The following is a 24,727-nucleotide window of genomic DNA, read 5'->3' as shown; positions in this document are numbered from 1 at the left end:
TCCACTCGGTAACAAAGGCAGAGATCACTTGCTTAATGCAGGCCTTTGTGTGTGTGTGTGTGCTGTATGCCGACTCAGTTGGTGTTAGTAAACTTCATGATATAATTCCATTAAAGTATTAATCTAGAAGCCCAGTGACCTAGCATTAAGTTTATTTAATTTTTGCTGGCATGAGTGGTAAATATAATCAAATAGGCTCTTCATTGTTTGAAAACTGTACACTCCATCTGTGTGTTGTCAAAACTGTTTCTAATTAGATTTTTGTCACTGGGTTTTGCATCGTTACTGCAAGAACATCACCAGCTGTCTTCGGTTTGTCAGAAAGGGATTTTTCCTTTATTGGCCTTCAGTTTAAATGGATGTGGGTTATATTTTTTAATTCAGTACATTACAAGGTGAAGCTCAACTAAGACATCAAGCCAACAAAAGATTCAGTTTGGAAGGCTTTCAGGTTTCAACAAATTATTATGTTTGCTGTCAATTAAAATATTAGTCATTTAACTGTTTGCTCTACAAAATGTCAGAAAACACTTGAAAATATCCACATGGTTTCTTCAAGCTCAAGTTTTCATATTGGTTGTTTTGTTCAACCTTAGTCCAAGACCAAAAGAGCTTAACCTTACTGTTTTCTTTTTTTTTTAAGTAAAATTATTAAAATATTTTATCATTTTCATAATAGTTGCCAATTAACTTTCTGTCCATCAACTAGTTGATTAAAGTATCAGTTTCATGTATATTTGAGTGAGGTCATACCACTGCTGCATGCATTAGTTGTTGCACAAACGTCTGGACGTGTAGTTATTTTAGACCTGAGGGTTTAATTCTCTGAATCCTACAATACCTGAGAGTAGACATTTCTATTCCCTCTTGACACCTCCCTGGCAGTGACCTTGTGGTTGTTACTGACCAGTAGTCTCGTCTCTCATTTACCTGACTTTCTTTTGAACTAAGTCCTTTCTGCAGGGCTTACGCGCTTGTGTGGAAGGCCATAGCCTGAAATTATCACCAGACCCTCGGCCAAAAGCCGGACCAGGTAGTCATTACTGAAAAAAGCCTTTGAGACTGTCAGCCTTTTGAAGTGTGTCAGTACTTAGAGAGACAACAGCGCTTGTGCCCTTTAACCTGCTTGTGTGTGTGCGTGTGTGTGTGTGTGTGTATACTGTTTCCACTTGGTTGTCCGATCTTGAAAGTTGCTCAGTGGTCTGGTGGCAGCCAGGGGGGCGAGGCATGATGGCATTGAAGAGTTTCAAATGGAACCAAACTAAGCCTATATGCAAACAAAACCAGGGGAATTAGGGGAACTAAGCTGGCCTGTTCACAGCAACTCCTCGGCCAACGTTGAACCATAGAAGAGGAGAGAGTAAAGGAGAGTAAGGGAGGAAGCGAGCAAGCCAGGCTCGGTGAATTCTCATGAAGGGCCTGTGCTTTTAATTGTGTTGAACAAAACAACAAGGGCTAAGTAATGGGGTTTTAAAGTGAAGCACATTTGGATAGGTTGTGTAACGCCCTGTGTGGGTGTGAGGTGGGGAACAGAGAGGAGAGAGACACACAGGGCGAGTGGGCGGCATTGTGTGGCAAGAACAAAAGGCGAAAGTTGGCAAATGGAGGCACCCACTGAAAAGCCTGGAACCAAACTGGCCGGCTAATTACTGACATGCATTGTCAAGGAGGAGGAAACGCAACAAAACAAGGATAAAGATTAATTTTATACCTCATCCTCCTCGCTGTCAGACACACAGAAACAAATCCTGTAAATTGAAAAAGAAAAAAAAAAAAAAAACGAAGGCAAGCAGATAGAGGTAGAAGGGATCAGAGGGATAAATCTATGGGAGTGTAACAGTACAAAGCAGTGCTAGTAAGGCTTCCTTTTATTCTGTCAATCCCCCATCTCAAGCACATGCTATAGCCTTGTCTTTATGTTTCTTAGCGGTCTCTTCTCACACTCTTCCTAAGAAAAGTAAAGAGTTTTGGGAGAGGAGTGGGGAAGATAAATTGGCCTTGAGAACATGCGAAGTTGCTGCCAGTGTTCATATTTTTAGGTCAGTTAGAAACGTAACAAGAGTCTCGCATGGTGCCAAAGGTCGCGGAAGTGGCCAGAATATTATACAGAGGCTGGAGTTGGGAAACACAGAGGCCAGGATCGTGGGTTGTAATGCAGCGGATGCAGCGATATCTTCTAGAATAATTTACAAAGACAGATAAAAAGGGGGGGGGGAAGAGAGTAAAGGTGTGGATGAGTGCTAGTATTATTAATATTGGTGTTTTTTTGTCGGAGAGCACTAATATACCCTGACATGTTTGTTCTGCATCCAGCTTTTTCAGACTTTGGTCTGCCATTTTTCACATTCTTTTACCCTTTTTTAAAAAAATTTCTCTGTTCTATTTTGACAAGTGTTTCGAAAAAATTGCTTGTCATCCCCAAACTATGCCAGGCTGGTTTTCTTTTCCCTCCCCTTTTTTTTCTATTACCATGGAGGTTTCACGAGTGTATATCGGCGATTTGGAGATGAAAGGGATGGAATCATCCCGATTCCTGCCCTGCCACTGAGCCGCTCAAACTCCCTGACAAAGCTGTCAGACTCCATTTTGGCTCCAGCTGCCAGAGTAAACTTGCTCTGCCATTTACAATCAACAAGAGGCAAGGAAAAGTCCCGCTCCAGCCCATGTCAGAACCCTGCAACTGCTCCTCTTTTCAGAAGCGTTAGAGTGTATTTTCCCGCCTGCTTTCTCTCTTCACAGTATGTCTGTCTGCTTACATTTCTTGCTCTTTTCTCCTCCTTTCTTTCTTTCTTTCTGTCTACATTGTGTATTTACTGGTGGAAGCACTGCTGAGTGTAGTTAGAGATGTTTATAGTCGACATATGCATGGAAAAACACGCAGGTAGCCCTATTGTACAATCCCAATTTTCAATCTAGGTTTTGTTTGTTTCATCATCCTTTCATTTTCTTTGCTAATGTTTGACAAATCCCTGCCTGTTTACTGCATGCTGTCTGTCTGTAGACAGGAACTACATTGTGATTGTATTGAGGATGCTCCTTAGATATTCCCATGTCTGATAGACTGCTGCTGTAAGGGAAGATAATCTTTCAGTTAATTCCACTTATTTACTAAAAGAGAATACTCTAATCTCCAAGCTAGCTTGTGGGCTCCATGTCATGATATCGTATACAAATTTTTGTAGAGGTTAACTTGCCAGCCCGTGTTTTCAAAACATTGAAACTTGCCCACATGATAATATGTACTTGTCAATTTAAAACTAAATATTAGATATTTTTTGTCGGTAATAGTATTCATATCGGCCTTGTGTTTACAGTATACACACTATTATTTCATAGTTCTGTATATATATAGATAGATAGATAGATAGATAGATACATATACATGTTGTTTCTCTGTGCCTATGAGGACACAGGGAGGGTGAGAGGGTGAGGGACACAGACATGAGAGAGACAGAAACATGGGGAGGGGTGTTGATGCTTGGCTTCTCTCCAGCAGTGGTGCTCCTGGTGTGAGAGAGAGGAAGAGTCTCCCCTCTCTGGCTGGGCTTTCATGTGGAGGCACCCAGGAGAGAATGAAAGAAAGACATGCACAGAGGTGAGAGGGTGCAGTGAAATGTTACAAGGAAACATTTTAGCTTTACTCCAGGTCTGCCACCAGACATACAACTGCAGCAATTATTACGATTTATCTTTGGAGTCATTTTTGGCAAAAAATGCCAAATGTCTGCATGATTCCACCCTCTGAGATATGATGATTTGAAGCTTCTCTGTGTCACACATGGTAGGAAACTAATACGTTTGGGTTTAAAACTTCACCTTGGGTAATTTTTTTCACTATTTTCCAGTTATTTATAGACAAAATGATTTTTCATTTAAAAGAGAAAGCGGTTGGCAGACGAATCGATAATGAAAATAGCAGTTTTTGCAGCCCTACTTTGAAATTTTGAATAGTAGTTTGCTATCACGTACAGGCAAAGTGTTTTAGCTTATCCGTTTTCACATTAATCAAAGCTTTCGATTGGGATGATGACATTCTGTGCTGATTATATTTGGAGTTGGAGACTCGGACTCCAAAGACTTGTAAGTCTTGTGCTGATGCAACCATACCTCCACACAGACAGACTAAGAACATCTGATCTGAGTGCATTTGTATCCATGACGGTTCATGTTTGTGCACCTGCACGTTTTTTTCATGACTTTTTTCATGAAAAAAAAAATCATTTCCTGTCCCGTTGATTCTGCCTCGCTCAGCCCAGCCCCGTCAGCTCGGCGGGTCTCAGCGTGGCCCAGCTCGGCTTGGAATGAAATGGTGTGTCCATAATCTCTGTGCCGGCATGTTAATTTTCAAGTCAAAGGGGCAGCTCCCTTTTCATCACGGCAGAGGCTGTGGAATATTCAGCGCGCTGCAGATGTTCATGAATAATGTCTGTGGCCAAACCCCTGGCTGAGGCTGGGGGAGGAGGGATAGAGGGGTGAGGAGAAGGGAGGGGGGAGGGTTGGGGGTGGGAGGCAGTGAAGCCAGATGAATTACACGTAGGGGGGATCTGACAGGCGGCGTGGAGCTTTGTGATCATTCCAAAGTTCTAATAATCTCTCTCACCTTCTCCATCTCCCCAGTAATGAAAGAGAATAGGTGATTGCACCCCGGGCTATGTTCCCCGCGTAATGACTCCTCCAAAGGCACAGAACCGCCAAGGAAAAATGAACTTTGAATGAGCGGCGAATTGGCTCTGACAGAGTGATAGACCGTGACACAGATTCTGTAGCAAAACAGACGTAGTGCTAATTGATTATCAATATTTTAAGCAAAGTGATGAAAATAAGCATTAAGAGATGAGAAAGGGGGAAGAGAGAAGGGAGTGCACAACACTGCCTTTCGAGGTGGGGGGTTTGTGGAGGGGGGCTGCCATTAGTCCAATCTCTCTTGCTCTTTCTCTTCCATGTGCTTCCACCCCTCCCTCCTGCAGCCAGGCTGCCTCCCCTGTCTCCCCCATAGTCAGTCTGCCCTCTCCCTCTCTCATGCTTACTGTCTTTCTATTTTGCTTCATCATTTTTACTGTTCATTACCAAATGTGTCCCTGAGCTCGTATTAATTTTGTAAAGCTTTGCTGTATTTATTTCTTCGCTCTCACCTGCAGTTCTGTCTCTCCGGTCTTTCTCTGGACCTTGCTACCAGGACAGCATTAGTCACCTCATCCCTCAGAATGTGCGATTCACTTATTCATTTTTTTTCTCTTTTAAAAAGAAAAGAAAAATCGCTTCATTCAAATGCATTGTTGGCAATGTCAGGCTGTGCTCTTACAGAATTTGTAAAAAGATATAAAAGAAAAAGAATGCACAATACTTTTAGAAAAGTATTACATGCACACACACACACACACTCGACCCGCCATCCGTGAAGTCCACACCAAAGAGCATGGAGGGGACTAGCCGAGACCACCAAGTTGGTGTGTCTATTCTACAGTGTGTGTTTGTTCCTGTAATGTGGTCAGTTGTGCTGAGCCCCATTGATGCAGCCAGGGTCCCGGCTCTCCTGCCTTTCTTTTCTAAGTGGCCGCCCTTCTGAACCTCCTTGTGTCAGCACTGCGATTAGCGGCTCCAGTTTACCTTTCATGTGCGGGGGTCCTGATAGACTTAGTCCCGTCTCCCCCGCCACCTCCACCGCACACACATGAGACACACAGTGGTGTGCCATCACAATGGCACCCAATAGGCTTTCAGCAGGGGAACCAGAGCCTATTCTCCACCATTCAACAGCACGCTCAAGTGCATTCATGCTGGAATAAATGAACAGATGCAAACACACACACACCCACACACACATATATATATATACATACGCACGCAGAATAGGCAAGCATACTTTTGCACTGAAATTGCAGCACATGTCCAACTCATTCTAACCTGAAACACACATTTTACTGTAGCCTGAAATTTTATAACCTCCATGTACAAACCTGTTCAAAGGTGAAAAATATAGCAAAGGATGTAAAGAAGTAGAACAGCGTTTAAAGAGAAAGAGGTCAAGAAAAAGATAACAGAGAACAAGAGGAAGACATAAAGCAGATAAAAGAAAAAAAAATCAAGAGGCATAAGAAAGAGACAGTGGCATGTGGAGACATGACAGGGTTGAAGTTGAGGGTGAGATGTCATTCAGAGGCCCCAGGATGCTTAATATTTTACCGTGTGATCCCTGCATTATGGATTTGGTCTGATTGCCCTCTCAAGACCAGTTACCCGCTCATCTCGGCAAAGTTCTCAAGACAGAACTTTTGTATTCTTCTAAAAGACATGCGCATCATCTTTTCAAACCAAGAAAACAACTGTAATTTTACAACACACACACACACACATAATGCAATGCATTCATATATTACTGTACGCCCTAAAAGGCAAGAACATTTGCAATTAACATGTGATATTTCCATAGTGGGGTTTCAAGGTTGAACTTTGCTTGACCCCGTGGCTACATTATAGAGGCTTTGTTGTTAGATTCCCCCCCTCAGGCCTTTGTGTGTGTGTGTGTGTGTTTGTGAGGTGCTCTTACTCTTTATGTGAATATTTTGACATGTGTGTGTGTGTGTTCCTCAGGTGTGTTTGTTTGTGTCTGTGTGTGTGTGTGTGCAGCCCATGGCAGAGCGTGGTCCTCAGAGTAACCTCCCTCTCTGATCTCCCCTGACCGCTGGAGGCCTCTGCTCCTCCCCACCTTGTCTGCAGCTCTCCTCTCTGGCCCAGAGTCCGAGGCATCCATCTCTGTGGAGCGTACTCCGGTGCAGCGGCTGCAGAGTCAAGGGAATACACTTTCGCCTTTGGTTCCAAAGGGCAGGTTGGGGTGCAGGGCCCGAGCCACCCACATGCATCACAACGACCCCACTGCTCAGTTCCGTTTTTGCTCGCTTGCCCCACACAAAACCTGTTCACAAGCCCAGACCTCCTTTGCAAAGTTGTGTTCAAAGGTAATAAAACCTAGACCCCAGTGCGTTGTCAAACAATGTACAGTGCTGAGAGATTTGGAACGTGTGGCTGAGGATTATTGCACTGATGTTCCTTTTTATTCACTTACATTAGAAACGTGTTATTTAGAGTCAGGCTCTTAAATCAGGACCAACAGCTCAAAGGAAGCTGCCTAATTGAACTGCTTGCCTCACAGGGCAGTTTGACACTCAGAGTTATTGTGCTGTCTTGTCTTGGTAAAGTACTTGTTTAATGGGTCATTAGCCGGTCAGTTGTTTTGTGAATGCTTTATGGGGATGAGCTTTTAGTTATCAGTCATCAGTCATCTCTGCCACTAGCCTGTAAGAAGCACTAGATTGTTTGGTCTTATACAGTATTAGAAAATAGTTTAAAAAAGCTCAGAAGTTTCCAAAGCCCAAAGTTTGAATCACTTATTCAAAAACCCAAAAATTTATTATCCTGTAAGAGACACAAAAGAAGTGATTGGGGTTGGGGGGTGTCCACAAATATCCATTCTGTTTATGACAACTTTGCAAAGACATTTTGTGTTGAGAATGAGAAGGAAGAAAAGTGGATTTTGGCAGGACGCAAGGACAGCAACTTTGGCAACTGGTTGATTGTCAGTCAGCAAAAATGTTTTCATTAGCATAAACAAGTTTTTTGACGAGTTTTTTGTCCTGAGACGTTTTAACTATAGAAACGGACCGTATACACGGCGGGATGGAACATCCAGTCAGCCATATGCTGGCCTTTGAATACTGAGATACTTTCTGCAAAATATGAATTTGAAATTTATGAGTGTGTGTTTGTAGTTTGCAGAGAAAATGAACTCTGGACAGAGTTACCTCCTGTTTTTCCTTCACCTCATTCCTCACCTCTTTGGGCGTGACAGATGCAATCTCAGCATGATCACTGAAAAGGAAAATACAAACACGGGAGCCCAGGTGTCTGGAGTTAAGAGGCTGTTTTAAAAATTAATAGAACAAATGTTGCACAAGGTAGGCTCCAGAGTTTTGGATGTTGGTTCTGACATAGCCGGTGTGGGCAGGGAAAATCACATTTCTTCACACATTCAGATGATCTAAACTGTCCCTCTGTCTTCATGTATAACATAGTGTAGAGATTAGTCTACTTTGTATCTGCCACCACACAGCATGCAGTACTGGCAGCTTGTATCTGGCTCCTGCATTTAGGCAGTCATTCCTCTCTGAAGCATCCATAACACCACAGGAGTACAAGCCCTAAATGGTGCACCCCATCAGAATATAGCTGTGAAACAAAACAAAAGCTTTTCAGGCGATTGGCAATGAATAATTGATTGATTTTGTAAGATATCTCTCTCTAATTGTTTAGTTTGTAAATATTTCATGGGTGTCGTTAAGTCAGTCAGATGATGGGCGCAGAGGGCAGCCTGCGATGAAGAACATTCAAGTTCAGGCCTCCAGACTTCCAGTCTTCTGACTGAAGAAATTCACAAGAATCATATGGTTGTAGCTGCACCACAGATTCTTATACAGACCTGGTTACACTTTGATGTGTTTTTTTCTTTTCTTCAAGCCCAACACAAGTTGCACAATGTCACACATTAACTGCTTCTATTATGCAGCCTTGCCCTTGACTGGTTTTATGCTTTCTGCTGCTAAATATTTAAATTACTTCATGTTTTATCTCTTCATGTCTGCCCATCCAATCTGGATGCAGATGCATTTGTGATGTGTCCCGTGTCAAATTATGCTTTACAGCTAGATGAGCCGTGCTGGTCTTGATAGAGGGTCCTGCACAAACACACAGGCACCTGCATTTAAACACTCACACACATAAAAGCAAAGCCTGGACCGGAGCCTCCCGCTTGTGTTGTCTGTGTGTCCTGCCACCTAGTGGTTGCTTTGGATGTTGCGCCTTCCTGGGGTCCATTTAACCTCCACACCTGCTGAAGATTTAGACATATATCAACATGCACAACTATCAGTCTTGAGATATCCTGGTCAGCTCACTAATCACTCATTCACATTATAACCTGTAAATTAAGCACTATTAAAAGGCATGCAAGGCAGATGATTTGAGTAGATCAGCTCAGTGTTACATTCACCGAGCATTAGACCTCTAGACCCTTTTTCTCTGCTTACTTTTCTCTTGACTTAACTCATACGGTACAACAATGTGATCCCAGTCTTGTTAGTGGAACTCAGGAGGACTAATAAGCCTCTGATTTAAACCCCCTTCTCTCTCTCTCTCTCTCTCTCTCTCTCTCTATCTATCTCTCTCTCTTTCATTCAGTATTATAATCTAACTCTGTCTACACACTGTAGAACGAGAAATCACCAAAATCAGTTTTTCATGAATGTAGACAGTTTGTTTAAGAACACAAAACTTGGCTCAGGTTAGGTCAAGTTATCATCCCAGATCATTTTTGAACTCCCTGACAGCTGAAATAAAATAAAATGTTGAAGTCCCTCGCTTGTCCATGAAACGATTTTTGAAAAGACATTGTGTTACACACATATTTTATAAAGCTGGTTTTATAGAAAGTGCTACAGTTACCTGGTTAATCAAGCCACTGAAATTCAGCTTTCATCCATAAATCAGTGCTTTACTATATTTAGGTTGGTAATCTTGAGGGGAGAAAAGGCTGTGTGATGGTATTATGCCTCATGTTGTTGTAGGTTTGGATCCTTACTTTTTGGTAACAACTTGAAGTGGTATTTATTTTAGAAGCATCCGAAATATGTGTTTACAACAACGAATGGAATTCGCTTCTGACTTTGCACTCATTCGTACGTGGACTTGTGCCGTCAGCTTGTAAATTAGTTAGGATATCTTCTATTGTTCTCACATCTGTCTACTAACAGATGTTTTGACTTAATATTGCTTAGATGTTGACCAGATTTATGAGCTAATTAAATTATGTCATTTTAAATGAGTCGTGAAAAAATCCGTGCGGTAGTCGGCCTAACTTGCCTCATTACATTTCTTTGTGGCGCTTGTATACATTTGGATAATGTAAGCTGCAATAGTTTATCATTGTGCACAACTATCCAGCTGTCAGTCTGTCTGCCCAGAAGTTTTCTGTCTGTGTTCCCACCTTTCTGTCTGTCTGTCTGACTTGCCTTCTTATCTGTCAGGCCCGTTATGTGTCAGTTAGTGTGCCTACCTGTCTGTCCTCCAGCCCAATTGTGTTCTTGTGTTTCTTTGTCTCGTCTTTCGGCCTGTCAGGGCTGTTATTCGTCAGTGTTGCTGCAGTCTGTTTGTCTGTCTATCTGCCCGTCTTTCAACCTGTCTGTCTCTTGTTTATTTATTTATTTGCCTTATTGTCTTATCTGTCTCTCTGGTATTCAGTGCTGGTCGGAGGCCCGGCTGCCGAGCTTCACTGTAAAGTGCTCGGCTGATTGGAGGGGACATTTTTCCAATGGCGCTGCGCTGCTTCTAATATTCTGTTTGTCGTTGGGTGTGAGGCTGATTTATCACGCCTCCTCTCCTGCTGACATTCAGATTCACTTTGATTGGCGGCTGGATGGAATGACACCCACCACTACCGATGCCGCTAACATCACTGCAGCTCTCACACATTTGCACAAACACGCACACATTCAGATGTGATGCTCTGCATATTCAAAGTCAGATTTCCATTGGATATGAATATGCCTGTTACGCCAACACATACCCACTTACATTTAGACAGGAAAATCTGCACTAGTATATATATACTCACTCATAAACTCACACACAGACTAAAAGTACAAGTGTTGTGCTGACCTCTGTCTTCAGCATTGCTAGTTTGTAAGTGTTGTATTGAGTTTATTGAACAACGTGGGCAGACTGCTGCTCTTCTGTTGTTCTCTCACCTCACGAACTCTATAATATGATAGCCTTTCTCACTTCTAATACTTACTGTACCCAGCCTAAGGCCCAAGCTACCTCACTCCTGTGTTGAATAACATCTCTCTCCTTCTTTTTCCTCACCCCCCCAATCCCTCCTTAATAACTCTATAACTCACCTCAGCCTTAGATTTAATTGCTTATCTGTGTGTAAACGTATTAACCCTCTGCTGTATCTGTTTTGCCGTCGTCCCGAGGGCCCGACAAGCCTTTCTGACTGCCGTGCCTTACATCCAATGAATAGTCCTTCTCTGAGTGGTAATAGGGAATCAGCATCGTAGCAGCAAGCATTGGCGGCGTGTAAGAGATAAATCAGATTGGGGGTCTTGCTTTGCCAGTTTATTGAATCTAAATTGCGTGCGCGCGTGGCCCCCGCCGGCCCTACACGGCCCATCCATCTCCCGGCTGATAATGGAGCGGGCCCGATTCCACCTGGTGGGAGCATTATTACATTTCCCCTCTAACGAGACCCAGCTAATCCTGCCAAGGGAGGAGGACAGGAGAGAAGAGAGAGGAGGAGAGAAGAGAATGGGAGAGGGAGAAGAGACAAGAAAAAGAAGAGAGGAGAAAAGAGATAGAAGAAGAGATTCTGTAAGAAAAAAAAATGGCAAACATCCAGGCAGCCTGCCTCTCCCTCCCTCTCTCTCTCTCTCTCCCCCTCCCTCCCCCTCTCTCCCTCTCTCTTTCTCACTTTCTTCCCCTCTGTTGCCGTGCATAAAACATCTTCTAGTGCCATCAGAGCTACATGGCCCCTGGGCCCCCGAGCTGCAATTACACTCATAATCACAATGCGATTTCAGCGACGCTCTCCACCCCTTCCTGCTGCCATCCCTCCTCTTTCCCTCCGCCCCTGCAGCCAAGACTGAACGAAGTCTAAATGAAGTGAAAGGCCTCTCCTTTCCCCAACACCCGGCCGTTTATTACCCACTCTAATAAAAGTCCATCACAGAATTATCCCACAATGAACTGGAGCTGCTAACTTGCCAAAAACGTACTTGTAATAAACGGCCACAGCACACATACATGCCTGTATTTCTAGATGGGTGCAGCTGTGAGGCTTAAATCTTTTTACATGCTTTTTACAGCAGTAATATTAAAAGGATTTTCATGATGGTGCAGCAAAGTGTGTTGCTGTAATGTTTTTTTTTTATAGTTTACCTTTTTTTTTTATATAAAGGAGAGCTTCTTATTGATGTAATTAAATCGTATCCCTGGCTCAGCGCTCAGGCCTACTTTCATTGTTTTGAGGGGGCAGGAGCCCCGTGAGGCAGTGCACTGATGAGAGATGGATAAACAGTTTGATTTGCTGCTATCGCCCCCAGGCACAGTGTACTGGAGAGATGAGCAAGAGAAGGAAGAGAAAGCATAAAAACGGGGAGGGGTGGGAGAGGGCAAAACAGAAGGAGAGAGAGAGGATAAGAGAACCTGTTGGGGGAGGGATGAAGGGATAGAGGTGGAGGATAAACATGCAAACAAAAAGAGGCGACAAATCACTCCTGTTGTTTGTGTGCACGCAGGCAAGTCTTTTTCTCTTATTTTTACTTGTTTGTCTTTTTCCCTCACTGTCAGTCCTTCCCTTTTTTTCCCGGCATGGCCCCCATCTATCTGCCTATGTGCGCCCCCCACCACCCCTTCTACCTCCCGCTCCATCACACCACCAGTACCGCTCTGTTTCCTACCTGCCTCTCGGTAGCCCCGAGCAAAGAGGGAACTGAAGAACACAGAGAGGAGTTCACTCTCATGCACACACAAAACACACACAAACTCACATCTGTGCATACAAGAAAAGTCGTGAATGCACCCGCAGGACGATGCATCCCATGATTTGTTTCTTGGCACACACACAAACTTATTAATTATGACTGTGTTAGCTAAGAAAAATATATTGGTTGCAGTTGATTTGGTTAGGCGTGATCCCATACGAGCACACACACACACACACACACACCAGCTGAGGGAGGTAGACGAGGGTTCAGTCATCCATGTAGAGTCATTGTTAGTAAAGATGCGTAACCTCCAGATTTAACCAGCCATAACAGCAGTGTGACGGGTTCTTTGTCTACGCCAATTACTGAACAAAAACAGCAGCGCAGTCACAGAGAGACTAGCGCAACCCATGGCCTCCTGCATCCAAACACACACACACACAGAAAGAAGTGTATGTGTTGTATTTTTATGTAACATATTTGCTTGCAGCGCAAAAGTCCAACACACAATCAGACTACAAAACGAGGAGAGTACGCGAAACACATGTGCATGCGCAGGCATCTCAAGAGGTGCAATAAACCGCATTCGGACACCCACAGCTGTGCCCCAACAAAAACATTCTGTAAGTGCTCACAAACACTTACACCCACTCTTATGTTGTGTAAACTTCCCCAAAACAGTGCACAGCTCTCATTCTCTTCCTCCCCCTTCTCTCTCATCTGCTCGCTCTCCTCTTGTTACTCTCTCCCTCGTTTTTTTTTTTTTTTTCTCAAAGTTTAAACTCATTAAGTGTAATGATATTGGAGACTCAATTTTACATAGCTCACTCATCAACCAAGTGAGATAGCAATAAAGGCAAATGGCTCCGCCGAGGCCCTAACGCTGCAAAATAAATGATGCGCCGCAACTGAAATGTAATTAATTTAGAGGCAGTATTGATAGTCCTGCCATACATGGCATTATATTTTTTAATGTGGCTTAACATCTTGATTATTCAGGGGGAAAGGCGGAGGAGAAGGGGAGCCGAGACAACACGGCTCACGATGAGAGATGCTTAAAATGCCCTGACGAGTGTTTACTCCCGCTGCCTCACTTTCTCTTAAGCTTTTCATTATGCTGAGACGATAAACACGTCTGTGGAAGACGCGCTGACTTTTACAGGGATGTGAAATAAAGGCAAGAGAATGGTGCTGCCTGGTAGGGAAAAGGAGAAGACGGCATGACTCATATTCTTCTTGATTTGCACGCGTACTGTTGATTCAGTGTGTTTTCTGGTAATTTTCTGTGTTCTCTGAGAATCATTTTATTTCAAAACACAGTATCACCCACAGGAATAAATATGTACAAATATTTTTTTAGATGAATCATCAAATTTAAATTGAAACAGTTACATCCATTTTTACTTTCAGCACAAATACATAATCATATGTCATAATATGATTTTGAAATAATTAGATCCTAATTAATTTAAAAAAAAAAGTTGAACTTTTTTAAATAATAAAGCCATATTGAAGGGTTCCTGAAGTTCTGCTTTGCTCCTGACTTTGTCGACTGCTGTCTCTCTTTTCAGCTAAGACGGACGAGGTCCTGAAGGCTAAAGTAGCCAAAAGAGAGGAGGAGGCCCGGAAGAAACTAGACGAAGGTAAGTTAAATGTGTGTGTCTGTCACAGACGCGACATATGTGCTTTGGCACTAATATCCAACCGGTTGTAACAGGTCTAAATGGACAACACAGTTTCAACACATTGTTTTATATTTTATTGTCTGTCACGTTTCCTTTGATTTTACCCTTGAGGAGCAGGAACACAAAATAAAAAGTTTCACTTCAGTCTTAAATCAACTGTAGTCTTAATTAGAAAACAAACACAAATTTGTTATGTGTGCAATTAAACAACTTTCATAAAGCCTCCATGTCATGAATATGAGCCAACAAGTGCAAGGATACAAAATTTATTTATTAGCCTTATTCTCTGCAGTGTTAGTGATTTTACACACTTAAACACGTGTGTTTAGATATGAATGTAATCTTGCAAAACATGAACTTGGAGATGCTGATTGTACTCCTTGGTTTTTATGAAGACACATTCGTAATCTGCATACAGATACATGGTAGATGTGCAACACACAAATGTGCTTAGCAGTGCAGGCAGTAAATTTATCCTGCCAACCTGAAATCCTCCCTTCCACTACCACCAACATAAGACACATACACACACAGGGGAACACACACACACACACACACATGCATGGATCACCTCGATATGCATTCAAATAAAGTCAAGAGTAATTTGCAGTGGATATGCTAGCAGTAATAAAAGTCCTTAGATAGAATAATGACCCTGGTCCCTGTTCTGACCAGAGCATGATATAAATGAGAATATCAAATGTGCCGTTATCAACTATACTGTGTGCGTGTGTGTGCGTGCACACACAGGCATGTGTAGTAGTATAATTTGTTCTACTGCGGGTGTTGTTATATCGCTGGATTCTCCCTCCACTCTTCCTGTGTCTTTGCGTCGAGCAGGCACGACAGCATGACCTTTAAAGTTAGCTGACCTTTTAGCCAAATGAAAGTCCAGCCATCAGAAACTAATTAGCCCTGCTCTCATGCTTTTGTCCCTCAGTTCTGGGTAGAATTTATTCTCTCCTTCCCTGTATTGCACGCTGTTGTTTTTTTTTCTTCTTCAGCCTCTTCAGCATTCTCACATTAATATTATTCATTTTTCTCTGTCTTAATGTTCTCTCTCCCTCTTCCTCCCTCCCTCCCCTTTCTGTTTTCTCCTCCTACTTTCTGTCTTACATACTCTTTTTCTTCCCACCTCCATTTGTCCTCATCAACCGTTTCCACCTCTCTCTTGCCCTCTTCTCTGTGTCTTTCTTACTCTTTTGCTTCTCTGGCTTCTCTCCTCTCTGTGTGGAAGCATTGCCAAAGTGGTGACTAAGTGCCTCGCTTGGGGCAGTAGAGCAAGGCTCCCAGTCAGATAGCTTTCTTAAGCTAAGTTCACACTGCACTGCTGCCTCTTTTTGGATTCAGTTGACTCTTTCTCGCCTTTGCTCAAAGCTCTCTCATCCTTCACTCCAACTGTTCGTTCTGCGTGAAATAAGGTGTTGTGCTTGATTGCGTAGTGGAGTGGTGCACTACAGTGCTCTGCCTTTCGAGGACGATCATTTTATTCCCTCCGCCTGCACGGGGACACATGAAGTGAGATCAGAGAGGCTCAAAAAGAGGGGCCTTGATGACTTGCCCTTCACTTGCTCGCGAACGAAGCTATTGGCAGTGTCACAAATACACATGAACACACATCCACACACGAGCAACCAGCTCCATCCTCTTCTGCCCTTCCTCCCAGCACAACTAAAATGGAGGAGGTGGGCCATTGCTGCTGCTAAACAGCAGATCACCAGGGGTCTCCTTATTCCCCGCAGGGCCTCTTGGAGGTCAACACAACTAGAAAGTTTACACTTGAACCGCTAAGTCAACTAAAATGAGAAAACCTTTTAAGAGAATGGAGGGGAGAAGTGAAGAACACTACCACCTACACTCCTCGTTCATAAATAGATTCACATCCTAGACTAGGCAGTGTGTTTGAGTTAGTTTAGCCCTAATCGAAACCACAGAGATCTGATTCATGTGAAAGCTATGATATGCAAGCTATTATTGTAGCAAACTGTGGCTGTGTACTGCGGAGCCCTGTGAGAAAAGAGGGGTTTTTATCAGCAACTGAGAGAGAGAAAGAAGAGGATCAATAACTGACCCTGTGGTCATCAGTTAACAAAGTAGTGTTCACTTAAAAGGAGTGTTTTGGCTTTCTGGTGAAGGGCAGCCAGATGATGCTAGTGGTTGAAAAAGGAAACATGTGATATGAAAGGGTGTGAGAATAAGAGGGGAGTATGATTTCTTTGTTAGCTGCATGCCTCGTTTAGGCTATTAAAGCTGAGAGATGTTGTTTGTGTGCCCAGGAGGGTTTGAGCTAACACAGTGTGTCCAACCATAATAAGATGGACTGACTGCCAGTGTTGCACAGACTGTTTGTGCGATTGTCTGTACTGGCATTTAATTTACAGGAGTGTGTGTGTTACTACCCTGTAACACAACTACATTTAACAAATTACATTATTAATTGCTTCCTGACATAAACTTACTCATCTGTACCCTTTCTTGTGTATCTTTTTTTTTTTTTTTAGAGGAGGGGAGGGGTGTTAAATTTACTCATGTACCACTAAATCAGTATGTTTAACCGTTTCACACCATAGCTGAACAGGACAAAGAAGTGAGCCACGTGAGAAGAAAAACATAGTGTTGCAACTTATTATTTCCATTATTAATCAATCAGCCAGTTATTTTCTCAATTGACTGTTTTGCCGTTGACGTGTTTAAAAAAAAGTCAAGAATGCCCATTGTTACCTCCCTGCACCCAGCATGGTTTGCTTATTTCATCCAACCAAAATAATCTACAATCTGAAGATGTTCAGTTCATACGTGACAGAGGAGACACACATCCTCACATTTAGGAAGCTGTTGCCAGTGAAAGTTTGTTTGTTCTGAGATCAAAATAGTAATTTAGTTATCATGTAACTGCTTCCAAAAAAAAAGTTTGATGTCTCATTTAAGTAAATCTTGTTTATTTTAATAGAGATTTTAGATCAAATTCTTCTGATTGAATTTTTTGGGGGGGTTTTTGGTATTTGTTGTTATTTACTTATTTGTTGTTTATTTCACAGAAGCTTAACTGATCCGCAGAGTTACTGCAATACAGCATAAACTGTTCAGTTTACATATATAATGTGTACAGGTGTTTGTTCCAGTCCACCTGGGGGTGACAAAGTGTGACGACAAGAAAGAGAGAAAAATTAAAATATTACAACAAAGAGAGAAGTCATGCACCCCCCTCACCAGCCCTGTACCAGTAACAGGTCTGGGTGCTGGGGGGTTGGTTGTGTGTGTGTGTGAGGAAGAGAAATAACCCTACACACTCACATCCTGCATCCAAAGACCCTAAACACACACTCTTAACACAGAAGTCCAGTCAAATTTGGGTGCTGTGAAACATCTCTTCATTTGCGCAGCCACTTCCTGACATACAGAATTATGTAGATTATGGATCGGACACTAGCCTATAGCCCCCGGATGGTATTTTAGCCCTTATGCTGCTCTGTCCCCATTACCTCAAAACCACCACCAGATTGGGAGATCATATATTTTAATGAGACGTATAATAGCTCTTTAACCCATATCATTAGGGGGATATATACCTACGGTTTGCTCTTTTGGCAGTTAAACGAAAGGACTGTTTCCCTAATTACGCGGTGTGTAGGACAGGTCACGGGTTGGGTGTGTACCTGACTGTGTGTGTCTGTGTTCAAGAATTATATGACCATTAAATATTCAGCCGCAGGCCCCCCTCCAGCCCCCCCCACCCCCCAAACCCACTTCCTCGACCTAGCATCCATTAACGCCTCATCACCGTTTAACTAGCTCTGTTGTCAATCACCACACAGGGCCTCGACTGAAACAGAAAATGTCTGGATTTGGTTTCTTGCCTTACTTGCTCAAAATGTAGGCAGAAGAGTGAATGCGCATCCTTAACAACCGAAGCAGGCCTCGGCCGAAGACAATCAACATAAATGAAGTACCATTAAGCGAGCATGAGCCCCGACTGTCATTTCTTTGAAATAATATTTCTCTTGTTAGCTGTGATTACATGCTCTGCTAAACAATTTGTCAGTCAGCTAAAATTTCCGCTCTGCATGGAATACCGGTGTGGGTGTAAGCGTCCATAATAAATTATGTGATCCCTTTTCTAATTGAAAATAATAACTAATCCATGGATAACAAGCTCTTGTATGATCCAAAGCCATATCCCTTCAGTTGTGTCCTATCTCGGCTGTAATAAAAGACAGGAAATGAGAGGCAAGTGAGAGTGGTGGCTTGGACATTGACGCTTAATGTAATCTGCCTTGAAATCAAATTATTTGACCTGGAAAGCCTAACAATACAAAACTCCTGCCGGGCTGCTGTTAAATATTTAGCACGTGCCTGTCATGAATACAAATGGTGCGCAAATTAGAATCTACAGGCGCGTGACCCTCATATCACACCCCGGGAGCACAGGGGGGCTGGCTCTGCTTTAAATGTTTTAATTACCGGGGCCATGGTGTGGCGAGCCACGCTACCTTGCCGAGCTGCATCGCCGCTGCTCAGACTGCCACTTGAAGGACAAGCGGTGAAATTCATCCACTGGTAAACACGAGTGATCTGGTGTCCATGATCTCATCACATTAACTAAAACATGAGGATTCAATAAGGAGAGGGTCTGAATTAAACCAAGCTATAATTATAGTTCCCAGCATCCTCTCTCAGGGCAGAGCATTATACTTTTTCTTTTTTCTTTTTTTTTTTTTTAAACGCTGTGTTCTCTCTGCTGGCTACATGATCTACCGTAGGGCCCCAGGGAAACACTGTATTGCTCTTGTGCACTCTGCACTGAAGGAAGATCTGTCTCAGTGATTTTGATGTAAGAAAATCTGGTTTGTATCGATTTGGTATTGATTAGTGGAGTTAGCCTCATCTCCTGTCGTTACTTCAGATAAATGGCCTTATTTGTTGTGTTATTATGTTCAACACAATCATGCCAGGAACGGTCAGAGGAATATTGAGCCGACACTTCATTGGCTTTATGGCTTCTATTTGTTCCAGGAATTAAAGGATGCCTCCTGCCCATGTAGCACCGCCGAGAAAGCGTAAAAGAAAGCACACTGACAATCAATTACACCTTCGCTTTAAAGGTCTGTTTCACCAGGATCTTAAAGAAAAACATTCCACATTATTATTTCTGATTTTTGTCCTGCCTGAATAATGATTTAGAGATGAGTAGTGCCACAGATTCAGTCTAGCCATCTCTCTTTTTTTTATTTTCTCCCCTCTCCTCCCTATTCATTCAGGTTTGTGGTTCCCCCCACGTTGAAATGATTAGTTATGCAAGGCTTGTAAGCACTGAATCAGAGTTATGGTCCCCGGGGAAATAAATTTGGCAGAAAATCAGTGTGAGAAGATTTAATTATCACGAGGAGACCTTTTTTCCTTGACTTGGCCCACTGAAGCCCAAACTCCTCTCTCTCTCTCTCTCTCTCTCTCTCTCTCTCTCTCTCTCTCTCTCTCTCTCTCCCTCTCACTCCCTCTCACCCCCCCCCCCCGCAGCCAAAAAGCCCTGGTGTGCAGCATGGACGCCAGCACTCTTCTTGCCTTCCTTCTCCCCCCAATTTGTTTCATTGCACGTTGATAAGCCAAGCAATTACTGCTTTATTGATTTTTCATCACTGCAAATTTAAAGTTGATCCCCCACCCCCCAACCTCTCGCTTCCCCTTTCCTCCCTCAGAGATGGCTCGGCAGGGTGATTAGGTGACCTCCCATCCTGCTGGTTGAGTGAACGAGTGGAGGCGCATGCCCAATTCTGCTAACCCCGTGTGACCCTTTGTTGTCCCGGGGTAATGGGATGCTGATGCTGCCCGGCGTGTGGCTGTCACTTCTGCAGCTGTGGGGCCTATAGCGTTATCATTTCTATAAGAATATCTATGGAATGACATGTTTGACTCGATAGCAGCCGAGCTATCTCTGCCATTGGCTAGATTACACAAAAAATGACCATGCAAGCCTCTAACCTGTGTTCACTCAGGTCAAGTGGACTGATGATTGACAGCACTCTTTTACCCTCTGTGATTGGTAATCGTTTCTTGGGTTACCCTTATCAATTAATCTACTAACAGCAGATTGATGTACGTTCAGCAGCCTTGCTAGAGATGATGAGATTTTCCAGATTTCCCGTCCATTTTATTTAGGCTTGGGATGGCTGTCGCGCAAATTTGTTGAAAATCTGTCTTGATTGAAATTATGTTTAGAGACTGAAAAAAGGTGGTTTTGCAGGTTCTACACATAGTGACACATGATTCAATATTGACTTTTTGCAAATATGTTTTTACATTTAACAGTTTTAAAGTAATTTTAATTTAAAAACTCAACATTGAACACTGAATCAGCATAAATAATCAGAGCATCTGTAACTATGGGCAGCGGTTCACTGCACTAACTGAAAACATTCCCAGTATATGAAAGTGGATTTCACACACTCACACTCACACACACACAAACTCATGTGTCTGGACATGATCATACACAGCCGTAGTGTACTCGGTGCAGTCTAACAGGGTGGTCAGACTTCTGTGATTAGACACACCCGCAGACTGTAGCCGGTCAAAGTGCTGGCATCCTGGGTGGCTGTGGCCATGTGGTGGCCCCCACCAGGTTTGTCATTAAACAACAGAGGTCACTTCAGTGCATGTGTGTGTATATGTATGTGTGTGGGAGTAATATGCGCTTGTGTGTCTTCTTTTAAAATTTGGCACGTGTGACAATTGTGTTGTTGGAATGCTCAAAATGAGATTGCAGGAGAGCCCCCATTGTGTGTGCGTGTGTGTGTTTTGGAAGGAAAGTGTGTCATGAAGGGTATTGAACTACCAGCGATGAAATTTACAAGATCATATTGTCACCAGACAGGGAGCAGCACAGCAACAAAAAGCAGAAAATAATGATACCTACGGATCTAAGCTTAGCAACATTTTTAAACCCACGTATGGCACATTGTGCTGCACATGTGTTCAAACCATGTATGATCCTTTTATTTAAAGCTATTGGTCACTGTTGAGTTTCCTTATTGTTGCGGTTCATATTGGACTGCATTTCCACATACATTACGAATAAACTTGGCACCTCTTTGCACATTTGTCACAGATTCCAACTTGCAGTGTTCGTTGTAAATGGTTTTCCTCTTCATAACTTACATTAATCAACTGTTGTCAGATTACTGCCGCTTGGGTCTTTTGACCTGTATTTTGTAACACTTGTATACGGTCAGGTGCGATTACTTAATGGACATTGTCCCATGATCCATTGATGCTGATTTAAGAGGTACAAGAAAATCACACATATAGCACACAACTCACTCAAAGACCAGCTCTGCCTGGGACTTCAGGACAGGTCTAGTGATCCCAGAAAGTAGAAGGAGGAGGATTTGGGCGAGACGTTGGGTGTCGTTAGACAGGGTGACAGTCAGAGAATGTGGAGGGGAAGTACACCACATATATAATCAAGGTGCAGGGAGAAGGACTGATACAACACCACCCTCCCCTCCCTCGCATGAAGAAATCAAACATGCATATCAGGACTGACTGGACATCTTAGCCAACTATTCATGCATTTCTTTCTTGTACTTTAGGCCATGACGAAAAAGTAATTTACAGTGACGAGTATTGGATTTGCATGCAAACGATGATGTCGCTTTAGTTTTGTTGTTTTGCATGATTCCCTCCAATAAGGCACAATGCAGCAGAAAAAAGGAGGGTAATATATTACACAGCACCAAGGTTATTAGTCTACAACTGAGGTCAGAAGAAGAGGAGGTTGGGTGAGGGGGGCATTTGCCTAATTAATTACTACTCAGACACACACACACACACACACATACACGCACACACACACAGAGAGCTATGACCTTTACTAATACAGTGTGTAGCAAACCACACAAACAGGAGCCTCTCTGTCCATTTTCCTCTCTTTCTCTCTCTCTCTCTCTCTCTCTCTCCCTCTCTCACACACACACACATGCACACACACACACACACACGCGCCCTGTCAGGAGCCAGCAGAGTGAAAGGGAGAATCAATTACAACCCAACTAAGGGGAAAGAGTTGGTTGCTTGATGGCTTCATGTCAAGAAGACTGTAGGTCATGAGGCGAGTGTGTTTGCGTGTGTGCGTGTGTGTGTTGGGACGTTCATGTATTAGTGTATGTGAAAATCGAGCCCATTTCCTGGATTCAGATTACATCATTTTCATTTTAAAGACCTTGCTCCAATTAAGTAATTAGTTGCGTGGTGTTACTCTAATTACTGAGTTGTTCATAAAAGAGCTGCTGACCAGCCTGGGATCAAAAAAATGGAGACTGCTGCACTTTTTCGCCCCCTGCTCACACACACACACATGTACACACATATATGCAGAGCCTAGTTTAACATCAAGTTAATGCAGCCAAATGCATGTTATTTCTGGTAAAGGCCAGGGCAGGACTTTATATTCTAATCACACTAAAACAGCACTATGCTTAATAAAGAGCTCCTTGAGTCTCACAGACGGATTACAGCACTCCAGGTTTCTGAACAGTTAAAGGGAGAGTTTAAGGTACATGTACCTTCATCTGTGTTCTGCCATATTTCTCTAACACTTATTCATTATCTTTCAAAGCCCCTCATATTTTGCAGTAAACACAAGCTGCTCTTCAGTGTTCTGTGTGTGGGTAATGTTTAATAAACCAGCTCTAAGCAAAAAATATCGATTTAAAATTGTCTGAAATGACAAGACAACAAGAACTTTCTGCTCTGTAATAATTTGATGGTTTTGAAGGAACCGCAATTTAAAGCACAATGTTGAGAATGGCACCAGTCGTCCTTTGGAGCCCGGCGACAGAGAAAGTGGCTGTGATCTTGAAGATCTCACCACTCAGCCTGTGAAAGCTTCACTGTTTAATGAGATTCTGTGATGCTGCCCAGGCACAGGACATCGGCTAACACTCATACTGCGCTCTTTCTCTCCTTCACACACTCACACACACACATACACAGCAAGAGAAGCACACCCACCTGGTTTTGGTTATAACCTGTATGTTTGCAGTTAGCACCATGCAGTCTGGTCAGCAGGAGCAGTCAGGTCTTAGCTAAGATTTCAGATTAATTGCTGACTTATATGCACTAAATACACAGTATATTCTTTTAAGCTTTGTTTGCACACAAGATGTACCCTTGAAATTCATGGAGAAGAATGCACTATTTACTTACATAGTAGTGATAGGTACAATGTCCACAAGGCAACAGTAAACATGTCAGTCCTGATAAATGGCAAATTCGCCATCTGAGCCAATTACAAGTAAATAATGTATGTCACCTTTTTTTGAACTGGAATGCAAACAGTGTATTTGAAAGCGGGAATGTACCGTGTGTTGCATCATTTTCCCCCAAAAATGCGTCTCATCTAAATCTCATATGTCACGTCTGAGGTTTGCATGACAGGAACGTGAACAAACAAATAAGGCAGCCATCCTTTAGATCAGTCAGCGCAGTTTTGATGGCAGAATCAAACAATTACATGCATCATCATTTCTTATAAATAGACTTTGTAACTTCAGATCTTGTGCCTGATAGATGGATGAATGGAAGAAGAGACCGGGCCAATTTATTGTTCCTCCCCATGATTTCATTACGGGTGCAGACAGAAAGAGGATGAACGCATGCGTTTAATTGTAGTAGCAGGGTTTTTTTGTGGTACAGATTTTGAGGAAAATGAATAGTAGCTGAACCAGGGTCAGTTGAGGAGAGGAAGTTAGGGGGATAGATGAGCAGAATGGGGTTGAATGACAGAAGAGAGAAAAGGTGGCGAGTAGGGAGGGATGAGCGAAGATGTGGAAGGAGATAACCGAGCATGGCGCGTGGCTGCCATGTCATCCTGTCATTAGCAGGTTGTTTGGGTCTTTAATTCATCATTCAGACCTTTATTGACTGGAGAGTGGGAGATCGCTATCACTCGGAGACACTAGAAGGAGAGCGTGTGTTTGCCACTCAGTCACCAGCTGCTCTTCATTTCCTGATGCCAAATAGATATCACATAAACATATCACATGCCATTATCGGCTAAGGTCAAATAACGCTCAAGGATGTATGGCCGATTTATCCAAAGAATGTGATCATGTGTGGCGCACTGCGTAAGTTTCAGTAAACTCATAGACCTGATAATTAATATGAGAGGCTTAATGAGAGACCATTTAGCCATAGTGATGATGTGCGACAGGCCTCATCAGGACGGCAAACCCCACAGAGACCAGTTGACACTGCGATAACAAGGTGAGAACCACAGGGAATCGCTTTGCCTGTGTGTGTGTGTTTGAGGTTGAAGGCACATGGGTGGGAGTCGTGGGTTATGGAGACGTGTGGCTTTGTTGGGAAGTGGGTGGGTCAGGGTAATATATGAACGACTGTGTGTATTATGTGTGCGCGTGTGTGGTCTCGTGAGAACGCACATTAGACTGGCTCAGCCACCTGCTTTGTCATGGGACATCTCCCTGCTCACATGCACGCTTACAAACACTC

At 43.0% G+C, this 24,727-nt stretch overlaps 1 protein-coding gene across 3 annotated transcripts in view; it reads left to right on the top strand.

Annotated features, from left to right (window-relative positions):
* rsrc1 (arginine/serine-rich coiled-coil 1) overlaps positions 1-24,727 on the top strand; it is a 107,262-nt gene that overhangs the window by 72,413 nt on the left and 10,122 nt on the right. For all 3 annotated transcript variants that reach the window (XM_046389120.1, XM_046389119.1, XM_046389121.1), the window contains exon 7: positions 14,108-14,179. In XM_046389120.1, coding sequence (XP_046245076.1) covers positions 14,108-14,179 — 72 coding nt within the window. The remainder of the gene's footprint in view (positions 1-14,107; positions 14,180-24,727) is intronic.

This window comes from Scatophagus argus, chromosome 5, assembly GCF_020382885.2.
Source record: "Scatophagus argus isolate fScaArg1 chromosome 5, fScaArg1.pri, whole genome shotgun sequence".
Taxonomy (NCBI): Eukaryota; Metazoa; Chordata; class Actinopteri; family Scatophagidae; genus Scatophagus; species Scatophagus argus.
Note: the sequence above shows the minus strand (reverse complement) of the source record. Positions and strands in the feature narration are given on the sequence as shown.